Source organism: Echiichthys vipera (assembly GCF_963691815.1).
Source record: "Echiichthys vipera genome assembly, chromosome: 2".
Lineage (NCBI taxonomy): Eukaryota > Metazoa > Chordata > Actinopteri > Perciformes > Trachinidae > Echiichthys > Echiichthys vipera.
The window spans coordinates 13,418,351-13,432,663 of record NC_139827.1 but is presented as its reverse complement, the minus strand read 5'-3'; the positions used below and the strand labels follow the sequence as shown (position 1 = coordinate 13,432,663).

The 14,313-nt window shown below is 38.6% G+C and overlaps 2 protein-coding genes across 3 annotated transcripts in view; one reads left to right on the top strand and one right to left on the bottom strand.

Moving 5' to 3' along the window:
- Window positions 1-312: 312 nt before the first annotated feature.
- ccdc86 (coiled-coil domain containing 86) lies at window positions 313-2,645 on the top strand. The gene is made up of 4 exons (XM_083924580.1): window positions 313-898; window positions 1,616-1,745; window positions 1,832-1,906; window positions 2,133-2,645. The coding sequence occupies exons 1-4, from the start codon at window positions 387-389 to the stop codon at window positions 2,292-2,294; spliced, it is 879 nt and encodes a 292-aa protein (XP_083780706.1). The 5' UTR covers window positions 313-386; the 3' UTR covers window positions 2,295-2,645.
- Window positions 2,646-9,790: 7,145 nt separating this feature from the next.
- Window positions 9,791-14,313, bottom strand: part of rnf24 (ring finger protein 24) — a 29,251-nt gene continuing 24,728 nt past the window's right edge. For both annotated transcript variants that reach the window (XM_083934082.1, XM_083934081.1), the window contains exon 6: window positions 9,791-12,729. In XM_083934082.1, the coding sequence (XP_083790208.1) occupies window positions 12,588-12,729 (142 nt within the window). In that variant the 3' untranslated portion in view covers window positions 9,791-12,587. The remainder of the gene's footprint in view (window positions 12,730-14,313) is intronic.

Genomic DNA, 14,313 nt, shown 5'->3' with positions numbered 1-14,313 from the left:
TTGAATTGAATTGAATTGAATTATCTTAACTGTAAGGACACAAACTATGTGGCCGACAAGGTCCTAAAACCTCTGCTAAACTGTTTCTTTTTTTCATGTACATCTTATTCTGCTGCTCATATTTGTCTTGGAGTTTACTTCGGTGCTGTGACTATTTATGTTAACTTGATGGGTTTAACAAAGAAAGGAGGTAGTGTGGTTGTAGGTTTGTGTATCGAGGTGTCGTTCGTACCCCAGACCAGCAGGTGGCGCCAGTGCGCTCCCACGTTGTTTACCTTCCGCCATAGAAGCGGAAGTAAAGCAACATACACACCGACGCTGGCGGAGTTCACCATCACACGTGGGTGATGTGGTATAGTCAACTAAAGTCAAAGTAATTAGAAATCATGTCGAAGAGGCAGGCAGCCATGTCAGAACATAATACCGTTTCTGAAGTGGGAGTCGTGGAGGAGGAGGTCCAAGAGCCACCTCCGGAGACCAGGCGGACCCGCAGCGGCCGCAAAGTGAGCACTCCTGCCGCACTGCTGGACTCAGAAGCCCCGCCGAGGACTCCCAGCCGAAGGACCAGGAGGTCTGTCCTCCAGGAGCTGCCAGCTGTGGAAGAGAAAATCACCGATGATTCAGGGAGGAAACTCGAGAGTGTCACCGAGGAGAAACTCAGTATGTCTGCCCAACCGGAGCCGAGTACCGTGTCGGAGGCTGCGGCAGATACAGACAGAGCCGACGTTAACGGAGACAGTCAAGTGTGCGGGCCTGGGTCTGCAGAAACGGCACCCACGAGCTCCAAGGCCGCCCCGAAGAAGAAGCCTCGTTTGGGGTCAAGTGGAAAACAAACTCCGGTCATTCCGCTGGGAAAACCCAAATCTGGGAGAGTGTGGAAGGACCGAAACAAGCAGAGGTGAAGATGCGGTGAAGCACATTTACTCATGCGACGTTACTCTATAAAAGTAAAGCACATTTGTTTTCAGGGTACAAACTTCTACTCCACTACATGCATATCAGGGAAGTGTAACGATACAGAGAGTGAAGGGTCATTATGCACAAGGAGTTTGTTTTAAACTTTTGATACTTTATACAGTGATCTTCAACAGGCCATTTTGTTTGATAATCTTTTCAACACGTTTTCCCCCAAATAAATGTTTGAAAATAGGCAACGCATAACTAGCTAAACTAAATATGACCAAAAAAATACATTTACACAACCTCGATGATTGGTTTAGTGGCTTAAAGGCGAGGTAGCCAATTAGGAAGCCATGCACAGACACAAGGAGGTGCTTTGTACCGAAAGTCCTCCACCACCATCAATTATATTTCCAACAGTACCTAGCTGACTGTATTAGGTCGATCGAGTTTGTTCATGACATGACCAGTACACACACATATTCTTTGTCAGTGTCATTATTTAATTCAGTGTTTCCGCATCAGTCAGATCAGTCCACAGCTTTGGCCTCGAGTGCCACATCCAGTGATGTTGATTTTTTTTTCTCAGAACTGGGATTAAACAAGTTGGATCTGTCCATCCCTACTTTACACATGATACTTTATGAAGTAGAGACACTGTTAAAATGAATCTTGTGTCATCTATAAATCTGCTTTATGTGATTTTGTCCTTTAGGTTCTCTGCACTGGTAAGAGATAAACCCCTCTGCTCTTCTTGGGAAAAGAAGATGGAGGCCAAGCGGGAGAAGGAGCAGGTGAAACGGTATTCTTTGCAGCTTAAAGAGGAGAAACAGAAACAGAAAGAGGTAAAGTTGTGTGATGATTTAACTTCTGTGGTGTTAAAAAAACATGTGTACCTTTTTTATTGATTCTATGTTCCCTGGCTTTATAGGACAAGAGGAAAAGAAGAGAAGAGAACTTGAAACGTCGTGCAGAGAATGAACGCAAAGCAGAGATTGTGCAAGTGGTATGTCAACTGTTGTTTACTCCAAAAAGGTGTATGAATGTCTAGGATACATGTGTTTTCTCACACTTTTCACTCACATTAAAGTTACGGAGAAAGTTCTGAACTGCTACAAAATGTGATTTGTGCAATAAAACGGGAAAAGTTCATTGGCAGTACAAGCACGCACAATCTTTCTCTCACCGATCTGACTTTTTGTTCATATTGTCCTGTCTCTTTTGTATCACAGATCAAGAACACATCAAAGATTAAGAGGATGAAGAAGAAACAACTCAGGAAGATTGAAAAGAGAGACACTCTGGCTCTGCTGCAGAAGTCGCAGAAGTCACAGAAGCCGAATGTAAAAACCAAAGGGCGAAAAAGTCAAAAGGTTGACCAAGATTTGCCCTAAAGACTGAGATAATAAACATGCATCGGTTGAGTACTTTGCCTAAATGTCTTATATTTGGATGTCTGAAATACAACAAACACGTCTCTATGGGAGGATGTATTCACACATTAACAGACAACGATAGAGAAGTATTAAGTTAAAACAAAGTTTGCACAATAGGTATGATTGCTGCTGGTCAAGTGGGCACTAATGTGATTACAATGAAAAGTTAAGATTCAACCTTTTCTGTTTTGTTTGTTTTGCAATTTAAGAAGAAGAAATAAGGGGCCTCTGTTTTATTCTCATAAGATCCTGTAAGACACGACATATTACCAACTTTGTTTCACTTACAGTTTATGTATTAAATACAATATCAATTCTTATTGTTCAAATTGTCTCACTGATTGGTGGCTGGGAAAACTGCACACGAGTAAAAAGGTAGAATACACTGTTGTATTGCTAACATGAGGAGCTCTGAGGATTCAGATACACTAAATGTTAAAAGTAAATGGTATGAGATGTAACGGCTAAATCACAAGTACTTTAGAGTGGAAACCTTTGTCTCACTTTATTCTTAAATATCTCCTCAGTAAGAGTTTGTAAGTTACGCAACACAATGAAAATCATAAAAAAATATATAAATACACAATGTTTTTTTTTATTATATTCAATTGAAAGTGAAGCCATGCTGTAGATTTACTGTAACAACCCAACAGATAAATCATCCAGGTATTTAATCAGTCAATCCGCAGATCCGTTCACTGGTATCAGTTAATATGTTGGCCAAACTGGCTATTTACCATAGGTTTCGTTTCATCATACATACATTGTGTGGCCGGTTTGGGTGGGGTGCTATCTCTAATGTCAAACACCTGATTTTTCAGTGTGTTATTGTTTAACACAGGCTGCTGTCATGGGACCTGTGACTGCTTGGGACACCGGTTCACAGTATTTACACTGCATATTCTTTTTTAGGCGCTGTACTCCTCAACATTGGATTTAAAATTTAACTAAGACTGAGATTAAAGTGACACTATGAAAACGGATTAACATATACGTCATATAAATGAAGAAAATAAGAATTCATAAGCAGTAAAACACACCCTTTGTCATACACCTGTCAGTATAATGGAATACAATTTAGCAAAGTTATAACCTTCATAAAGTTAAGATTTATTGACGGCCCGTTGTGTTAGACTACCTTATAGTTTTAGCTAGGTGTTCCTGATAAACTAGAGTGTATTACTCTTTAATACGCTACTATTATACTACATTTTATCATGTCACATATAAAGATTTAAATGTTCTATAGGAAACGCATCGTACATAACCAGAAATACATTTAAATTCAATATGTCATTATCTTGTAATTGTCACTTACAGTCACTTTTAAGTTCAGTTTTGATTTGGTGGTGCTAACATCCACATTTAAAAGGAAACGTAGATACATGAGATGTTTTTTATTCTGCTCGACTTCTTCAAGTTATTTAAAGTAACTGTTATTCAATGGAAGTGAGACATGGTTCATACGGAGCGTAATAGGACTTCAGATCAGTTACTTGTCAAATAAAACAAGGCAGTTTTCACACCATCTGAACCATCACATTTGGGGATAGGTATTGGCACTGGTTGACGAAGTATTCAGATCCTTGAATAATAAATGCTGACACCACACTGTAAAAGCACTTTGTTACAAGAGAAAGTCCCGCATTCAAAATGTTACTTAATGTCATTGTAATCAGAAATAAGTTCTCAATTATATATTCCATATGAATTGACTTATATATTATTATAACATCTCATTAATGTATAATGTAAAATTCTAAAAATGGTGCGAAAGGTCGTCACTATTACCCTAAGTCAAAAGTGACATCATCACAATGTTTGTTTTGTCCAACCAATAGCATAAACCTTGAAATTGTTAAAAACAAATGAAAATCATTAAAAGCAGGAAATCCTCACATTCATGAAGATGAAACCATCTAATCGTTACCGCTGTACCTGTTTATACTGTTTGATTTATGGCAAAGCACATTTTATAAACTCTTCATTTATGTTGACCGCGACAAATCTTAAATCGTGAAGTAACTGGTAACTAAAGTTGTCAGATAATTGTAGTGATTTAATGAATAGGATATTTCCCTCTGAATTGAAGTAGAAATATAAAATGGCATGAAATGAAAATAGTACGGTAACCTGAAATGTCAGTACTTGAGTAAATGTACTTGGTTACATTCCATCAGTGGTTATCGGCCATTTTTGATATGAGGTGTGCAGTCAGAGACATACGGTTGACTGAGATTATCACATAAACACACGACTGTACCAGGATCATTGGAGCAATCCATGAAATTGAATAATAATGTATTTTTAATAATGCTTGGCAATCGTGCTGTTGTATTCTGACCTCCAACAACCTACTGGGACTGACTGTGACACATAACTTTATGACGCAGCAGCACGTAAGTGAATGCATCATGGGACACTGGTTTCACTCAGAAACATTGTATTGTACGTTCACCCAAAATAGCAGAGTAAATTTGGAGAGCAGGTTGCATACAAAGAACCCTCCCTTTTCTCCTCACCTTTATTTTCATTCCAAGGGCTTTAAATGACATTCATTATTAAAGTAGACACTACTGTCTTTGTGTCACACAGAGAGACAGCTCCTTCAGTTCGTCACCAACATGTTTGCTCTGTAAATCCTTTTAGTTGCGGTAGAATAACATGACATCCTTTCAAACGATGGACAAACAAAGCAATTTGTTACAGTGAGGTGACCATTGTGGAAGGAATGATCATTTTTCAAGCACCTTTAAAGCTGGTTGTCTGTCACATCATTTTTCATGTCGATCATTCAGCATATAAAAAGGCAGTGACAAGCTCAGTTTGAGTTAAACGTACGCATCTGAGGGTGAACTAATACAAGAGCGAGACAAGAGGAAGCTGAATTCACATCACAGCTGAAGGACGCTACATGAGTCAAATCCCCAGACACTTTGTAAGTACAATTTTTCTGTCTTTTAATGTGTAGAAAACAAATTTCATTGCATTATTCAGATTTCATTTTTAAAAACATTTTCAGCCTTTGTTTGATTTGATTTTTTCTTTGTTGTATCTCTGATAGAACTGTTTTGTCTGATCATGTCAGAAAGCATAATTTATTTTTATTCTTTTAGATGCAACAGAGATTTAAAATGCTTGTGCTAATTCTGATACAACTCCTGCTCATCGGTGAGTAAAACATGTTTTTGTTCTGTTGTAACAGTGTTTTGTCATTTTTGGACAAAAAGGGCACAGTTCTCTCTTATATTTTTGTTTAATGTGTCGATTAACCATCATCAGCTAATGCTCAGACTGTTGCATCTACAGCTACGATTGACACAGCAACGACAAAACCAGCCACAACGGCCGCAGCAGCCACGACCAAAGCAGCAGCCACGACCAAAGCGGCAGCCACGACCAAAGCGGCCGCAACGATCAAAGCGGCAGCAACAACCAAAGCGGCAGCAACGACCAAAGCGGCAGCCACGATCAAAGCGGCAGCAACGACCAAAGCGGCAGCAGCGACCAAAGCGGCAGCCACGACTAAAGCGGCAGCAGCAACCAAAGCGGCAGCCACAACCAAAGCGGCAGCAGCGACCAAAGCGGCAGCCACGACCAAAGCGGCAGCAGCGACCAAAGCGGCAGCCACGACTAAAGCGGCAGCAGCGACCAAAGCGGCAGCCACGACAAAAGCGGCAGCAGTGACCAAAGCGGCAGCCACGACCAAAGCGGCAGCAGCGACCAAAGCGGCAGCCACGACCGCCGCAGCTACAACTGCAGCAGCAATGACGACAGCCTCAATAATGACAAATTCAACAAACACAAACACCACTAACACTGCTGCTGCTGCCCATCCTGGGGTCACGTACACAGGCAGTCTGGTTGTGTGTTACCTCAGTGTCGTTTTCTACAAGTTTATCTTTTCACTGTAACTTGGTTGTGTTGCTTTTATCTATTTTTACAGAATAATATCATTGTTACCCACGCACAGACACAGTAGTATATAATGTATGTAAAATATATGACCTAATAATCGTGTTATGAAGCACTCGTGTTGATAGGTTTAGAAAATCTAGATGATTCAGTGTGTTGAAATGTTAATAAAAAAAAGTTTGGTAGAACCCGGAATATCTCGTTTTTCGTCTTTTTATTGTTATCACCTTTAAAGTTGTGAAACATTTCACGAAACGCTTTTTCACAAGTGTTAATCAAGTTAAACTGGTATCAGTGTTTTCAATATTTTGAGGAGGAAACTTCTGAACTGTTTTCTCAGAGTCCTGTATGAAGTAAACTGTCTTCCTCCAAAATGTATTATATGTCTCATCTGTACGTCAGTAATCTACCTTCAATCATAAGACATGATTCATGAAAGCCATGAGTTTAAGAAGCAACTGCTGATCATATAAAAATAGAGTGATCAACTAAATAAATACAATTTTCAACATTACATTTCCTTCTTATGTATGATGATGCATGTGTTAATCAGGCAGTGAGTAAGGCTTCTGAGTAATGCTCTTATGCATCCAGGGTGTGTCCCCATTCATCAGACTGACTTGTTGAGACTGAGACTGTAGTTGCCATCGACACTGTTTACCAAAACAAAATATAGACAGGCCTTTCCCACATTGAAAGAATTAAAATAATGTTTCCTTTGACATGCACACAAAACAGGTGTATCTTTTCTACATTACAACTGGGGAAAAGCGTGTAATGATCAAGGTCCTGGTTAACATGTTAACATGCTAAATATTCTACAGGTGTGCAACTCTCATTGTACGCATTCACATACTGATTTGCAGATGTACGCATTTTGTCCATGACTTGACATTAGCCTATTTGATATGCGTGTATGACACAATCCGTGTTTATACAATTATCTGGGGTATTTTGATGCAAGGTTACAAATAAACACTTCAAAAATAAATTTGTGATTTCCCTGTTTGTTTTTTAGTAGTTTTTTGTTTGTTTTGTGTCGCTTAACCCTCTATGTAAATCTTACGTCTTTCTTATGTATCCACATGCAAGCATGTAATAAGAATTGAACCACTTGCTAAACTGTACTAAATGCAGTGTACTGAATTTTTAATTATTGAATTAAAAGAAACTTCAAAGCCATGTCATCAAGTTGCATTGTGGGTAATGTAGGCGCCAACTAATGCATAGAATAAAAATTGCATTGCAGTGTATTCTGATGTTAAGTCCATCGGGAACCTGACAATTCAATATGTGTATAAACAATATGTACTGCATATATCAATGATAATTGAATAAGCCTGAGGTTTTGAGATGTGAAGGAACAGTAGGTGAACTAACATTGACCACTAGATGTCTCTGTTGTTTCAATGTTTTACTATTGAGGGATATATCTCCTTTACAGTATCAGCCTTTTGTCTCAACGTTGTATTCTGTATAGCGCAAAATACAACTAATCAAAAATAGAGATACTGTAAGAAAACGTGAAAATGGTCATTATGTAGACCAGTATTGCAGATCATGCCACACCATTTAACCAGAGTGTGGTGGTACGACACAATCATTTACGGATGTCTCTGGTGCAGTTTTGACTTTAAGTCAAATATATTCATTAAACGTCTGAACACATTTGTGATCAATCAATAGGTCAATCTTTTCACCAAATCATGTGTGACTTGTATGAGATATAAAAACAATTTTGCATTTTATGTTGTATTCCTAAACCAATACATAGCTTCAGATCATGTTCAGGGTTGATGTTTTTGTTGTGAGAAACATTACGACTGTGCACGCAAAGGAAAACACTCACATTTTTTCCAAAACTTGGAAATTTTATTTACAGTTCAAGTCAGTCACATGCAACATTTTCTTAAAATGAATAAACATGAAATTAGCAAAAACAAGAAAAGAAAAAAAAAAAGAATATTATTTTCTCCAAAATAGCAATATACAAAAATAGAGCTTACAAATACTGTACAGCAATTATCTCCAAAAATATTCTGCTGCAGAATTCTTAGTTTTACAAACAATGTCTGTGAGAGTCCACAAACATAATCAGTGTTAACAAAAAGGGGTGTGAGGGTACGCTGGAAAAGGTGGGAAAGGTTGTTGGACAAAGAGGAGGGAAGTTATTTAGGAGTTGGAAGAGCACACAAGAGTTCCAGAGGAATAAATAACACACCATAAAAACAAGAGGAAAGTTCACTTCAGGGAGGCAGTGATGGAGATTGAAAATACTAAATGATGTGGTCGATAAACCAACCACGGAAATATAATTCGACCCCTCATCTATATACGATGTGGGTACATTTGTTTTGTTAATAAAACAGTAAAATTTTGTCACATTCTTCCAGAACGCTCTCTGCCATCAAACATCGTGGCCTGAAGGTACAATCATATCAATGGCTTTCTGATGCCATCATTCAGACGCTTTCTACTCTGAGTAACAGTAAATGTTTTATGTAAAGTGGTGTTCCTGACTGTCGTATTTCATCTGATTGTGTCTTGTCTATTTATAATGGCGTTTACTCAGAAGCAGCGCTGACGTCAATGGTGATTTCAGTGGCGGGAAGCCATCTCTTACTTTATTCATGGCTGGCTCAGTACCTCTTTTTTTGCCATTTTGTGACAGCGACTCCCTCCCCTATCTCTCTTCTCCTTTCATAATGCAGAACGTTCTTTCTTACTGGCTGGAAATTTGATTCAGAACTGTTCATTTTGGGTTGGCACTTTGTATTCAGTGGGATTAAAACGGCACACAGGAAGGAAACAGGAAAGTTCAGATGGAAAGGCTAAAAGTGTTTACAATCAAACACAACACTTAAAATGGCAGGAAGTGTTCAACTGCCATTTAGTTTATACGAAGGAGCATTTTTGTGCACCTTCATGTATAAATATATTACTACTGATACTACCAGCTACAGACATTTAACAATGGTGATATCTGTGGCAACTTGAAAAACAGAATGCTTTCACATTAAATCTCCTTCTATTTTTGTCGTTCTCTCGTGAACCTTACATTCCAAGACAAAACCATGAGCAGGAACAAAGCTTTAAGACTTGTGTCATTAGCATTGAGCTACAAAATCTGTAACATTGAGCATTGAGCTACAGATTTTGTCATATTTCAGGGAGAGTACCACAAGTACTCACCAATGTTTCATTTGTATAGACATTTTGTCGGAAAATGTGATGGAAAATGTTGGTGTCATACTGTGAAATTTGCAGTGACATACAAGTTCAATGAAACAATCGCAGCGTCTTCACAACCAAAGACTAAGAAGAAAAATGGTACCAAATACTGTACATAACGGAAGCTTCTGTTGCTCATTTTCTTCATCAAGCCACAATCTCTTCACTGGCAAGCAATGAAAATGATTTTCAGACCACAAAGTTAATTATTGATGAAAAGATTGTGACGTTGCCAATTACCACAGCCGTGGTCATTTATGTTGTAATTGTGGCAGTTTTTGTTCAAATAAGGCGAATGTGGACAACAGTTTTCTTTGAATTTGCGTTGCTTTAAACGTTTAATAGTTTCTCATCAGTGGTGGCATAGTGCTGCATTAATGTCAGAGGATTGGACCTTGATTAGAGAATAGAACAACCGTCTTATACGCTACATAAGGGATAGAGAAATCTTGCTTTTACTCTCATCTAACAGTTGATAGTTTCAACTTGCCGCATACTTTGACCCAACCACAAAGGTCATCACTGTGGGGTGTGGGCAGCAGAGATGAAACATTCAAACCACAGAGGTTAGTAACAATGCTTGCCTGCCATAGAAAATGAAATGCATTGTCACAACAAGTGGAGTCTGTGCAACTCTGTCCGTCAGTAACAATGTTTTGTGCCTAATTGGGAATTTTGTGTATTTGTGTCACAATCAATTTTTTAAAGTATATTCGCAGGAATGATAACAAGATATTGGAGTTGGAAACTGGATTTCGCTGTGTTCCTAAACCAATCAGAATTCAAAACATTAACCGGTTTACTTGTTCATTTTTCCATCAGTCAAGTTTGTAAACATTAAACAACATGTAAAACCTTTTACAGCACCTGAACACATTGTGAAATTAGATACAAATGCTGCCTAATGTCATTGTTAGTTATATTTTATAGTGTGACTACACTTTTGTTTATATCGTGTCCATAAGGAGAATGTATGATTTCATTTGACAATATCACAGGTAAAAGACAATCTCCAACTATCTTAGGTCCATCACTCTGACAGTTTTTTTAAGCCACCCTTTTAGATCAGCACAGTCAGCCACAGCCCATTTACCAGATGGAGCTAACAAGGGTTGAGGACAAAAAAAACATAACCACAAAAGCTGTCAGGGCTCAGAGTTACTGTAACGTGTGGCACAACACAAAAAGAACTGACAGAAAGAGGGAGAGAGGCGAAAGCACCAGAATAATACAGCCAAAAAGCAGAACTACCCTTTATGTATGTGTATGTGTGTGTGTGTGTGTGTGCATGCATGAAAATGCTGCTTCATTACAACCTGCTGACCACTGACTCTCTGGCAGCTCCAGCTCCAGCCCCTCCCTGTGTGTGTGTGTGTGTGTGTGTGTGTGTGTGTGTGTGTGTGTGTGTGTGTGTGTGTGTGTGTGTGTGTGTGTGTGTGTGTGTGTGTGTGTGTGTGTGTGTGTGTGTGTGTGTGTGTGTGTGTGTGTGTGTGTGTGTGTGTGTGTGTGTGTGTGTGTTTTACAGAGTAGTGTGTATCTTGACCAAAAGATACGCTTATGATCTGCTGAGGGCAGTAATTCTGATGTAGGTGTCAATCCGCTTACTCACTCAATGCAGCTGTACCAGGAAATTTGAATAAATTAAAAAAATAAATACAAATACTCTACTGGGATTGAAGCATAACTTAACTGAAACTGTGTGTGCAGCACATTTTAAGTAGGAGCTGAACTGTAAAGAAGGCAAAAGCCTGCTTCATCCTGGTCTCTGCCTAAATGGTATTATCAATAGTTTTCTAGCAGGCTGTGTGATGCTAGTTTAAAATAAATCAACATGAACGTGTTTGACAGTTGTTGTTTTGTTTTGTTTTTGTTGAAGTGTCTCCACTGTAACATTTACACAGCTTAGCTTCAATAAAAAAAAAAAAGATGCAGCAGCAGCAGAGCAAAAATAAAACTAGAACATTATATTACATGTTATAGATCTTTGTTTAATATTGCCTCCTTACTGGTGTTTGTTCTGTAAAGCAGTTTTATAGATAAAGCACCAGACTGTACACATGAAAACAAATACTGGTTTAGATTATCACAGTCGTTGAAGCAGTTACTTTGAAACTGGTTTTCTGTTGACGAGGTCCTGAATTGTTTTTTTCTGAGTAACGCCTGCGGTGACAGCATATGGCCTGTGTTCTTATATGGAGTATGTTACCCGGTAAACTCCTTTTAATGAAAATATTATTTGTTCACTGTATGACCTTCTTGTATTGACAGAATGAAAAGGGATCATTTTATAACAACAATCACATTGTAATGAACGACAACGAGGTGATGAGGGAACAACTTCTATAGGCTTAGTGTGAAAACTCTCAACACATTCAAACCTTTCACATTAAATCAGACATAAAGTCTCAAGGTTGCTTTGAGCTTAATTCTGTGTGTATATATGTGTGTGTGTGTGTAGTTACAACTAAAAGCATTGTCTAAATGTCCTGACATCTATCTACTGACATAGGTATTGTTGTCCCTTTGAGATTTTTTTGTTTACTAATTCAAAATGAAAATGTGGCTTTGTACTGTACATAGACATAGTTAATGATAAAATATAAAACACAACCTTGCTACTAGGATCACAAGCAATTAAGGTTTGCCTTTTTGTAAAGTGCTTGTTAAAAAAAATAAACAATTTATTTTTAGTGTATTGTGGGTCTTGGCTTTTTTGTTTGTTCCTCCAGGTCTTTAGCTGGTGTCCCCAGAAAAGTGCTTTGGTTGAGAAAAAGTTTTCGACCACGTTCTGGCCAAGAATGGAGCTTCTTTTAGATCTACTCTTCTTCATTGTCCGTGAAAAGAAAAGAAAAAACGTGAAAATTGTTGATTATCAGTCAGAACTGATATCAGAAAATCCTTTTGTGAACTAATGCAAGGATACGAGAGGTGACGATGGCTGCAGAGTCACAGGTTTTTGTGAGTATCTGTACATGAACTCCAGTTTCTCCGCTCTGTCCGAAGACTCATACGAAAAGTGTACCTGTACAGGTGAGAGTATGAGTGATGGGATGCGTGTTTGTTTGTGGGTGTCTGTTGTGTATTATAAGAGAGGGTTTGAATCTGTTACACCAGATTCTCGACGCCGGGTAGAGGCTGCTGTATTGGCACAGAGGGATCTGTGCTGCCGGCCTGCTGGGCCAGCTGCAAAACGGGCATGTTGCACAGCGGGCACACTTTCCTCACCTCCAACCACTTAATGAGGCACCTGGTAGAGAGCACAAATAGTGAGTAAATGGTTATAGCAAAAAGATGGAGATAAGTGAAGGGGCACAGAAAATGTAAACTTGGTTGGTCAAAGTTACTGTTGTGGCCTTTAAAAATTACACACAAGCGACACCCGTTAATGTGTCAACATTTGGATCTGCTTACACATTTGTGCATAAGACTTGAGGAGGCAGCATTAGATTTTGCCATAACATCATGTATAGCATTATCTGTTATTAGACATGCATGCATTTAGCTAATCATAAACATATTGTATTGGCACAAATGTCGATCCATAAGCAACAAGATACTGCATTAAATATATTTGTTAAATACTAAACATGTTTGCGATAATTTAGTAACTGTGCAGCCATAATAAAGTTTGTACACCAGAGGGCACTGACAACTTTATCTTTCAAATGCAGAAAATGTCCCACACAGTCAATATCTTTGACTGACTAAAGAACAAATTGAAGAGAACTTTTTCGTAACTGTCTGTTTGTGTTCAAACAAAAAAAGAACATGCATAAAAAAGATTTACTCCCCTATGGCTGTTACCTAATAATCTGTGTGGCTCTAATACAGATGGACAGCAGAGAAGGGTGAAGAGTGGTTTGATTTTCTTTGGCAGATTTTCTTTTTACCACCACAGCCTCTGGGAAATGCTGTTATAAAGGAATCCATTGTAAATGCCAAGAATCACAGCTGACCACAGCTCTCTGTGAAGAAGCAAACTAAAAACTTGTATAGCCAACTTTAAATTCTACAAGAGTGTTTCTTAATCAAAGATTAGATTTTGTGTGGCTAGTCAGTGGTATAAAAGCTCCCCTGATCTGGCTGTTGGTCCAGTTTACTGTAGTCCTCATTGGCACATTAATGGCTCCAGATTTCACTCTCCTTCCCCTCAGGAGTACTGACATGGGGTGAGGAGGAGACAACCATTCAGGGTCGGTATGTAGTGGCTATGGTCATACTCTAGCTAATTGGTTCAACTTACATGTTTTCTTTTGTGTGACTATCACATTCAACAACTACACACTATTACGTTTACTCATTCTTATGAGATTGTTTTGCTCCACAGCTAGCGCTGTCAATCACTGAGACAGAGGCATGTTTTAGTTTATTGTTTTATTTAATTGAAATTTGTAGTCTGGTATTCCATATTACAGTTGCATCTAATTCTCTGATCTAGGAATAAAAAAGGTCCCATATGATCATTTTCAGGTTCATACTTCTATTTTTGGGTTTCTACTAGATCATGTTTATATGCATGAATGTTTAAAAAAACTTTTTTTTTGTCATACAGTCTGTCTGAATATACCTGTATTGACCCTCTGTCTGAAACGCTCAGTTTTATAGCCTGTCTCTTTAAGTCCCCCTCCCGAAAAATTTCAGTATGCTCTGATTGTTCATCGTTTCTGAGTCTTCAGATCCGTCTTCTCTGTGAAACAACATAAAAGTGCAATGGATTCAGTCAGTGCTGACCACTCTTGCTGCAACTGAGGGAAGAAAAACTAGGCCAAGGGAGGTGTCGTGCTGATATAAACAATCTAGTTGAAATAGTCAGGACGGGGGAGAATACAGT

What these genes read in the sequence shown, in the direction of transcription:
- ccdc86 (XM_083924580.1), top strand. Translation starts at nt 387, where the DNA reads ATGTCGAAGAGGCAGGCAGCCATGTCAGAACATAATACCGTTTCTGAA. An exon ending in AGAAACAGAAACAGAAAGAG is followed by an intron (nt 1,746 to 1,831) that starts GTAAAGTTGTGT and finishes CTGGCTTTATAG; the next exon opens with GACAAGAGGAAAAGAAGAGA. An exon ending in AAGCAGAGATTGTGCAAGTG is followed by an intron (nt 1,907 to 2,132) that starts GTATGTCAACTG and finishes TTTGTATCACAG; the next exon opens with ATCAAGAACACATCAAAGAT.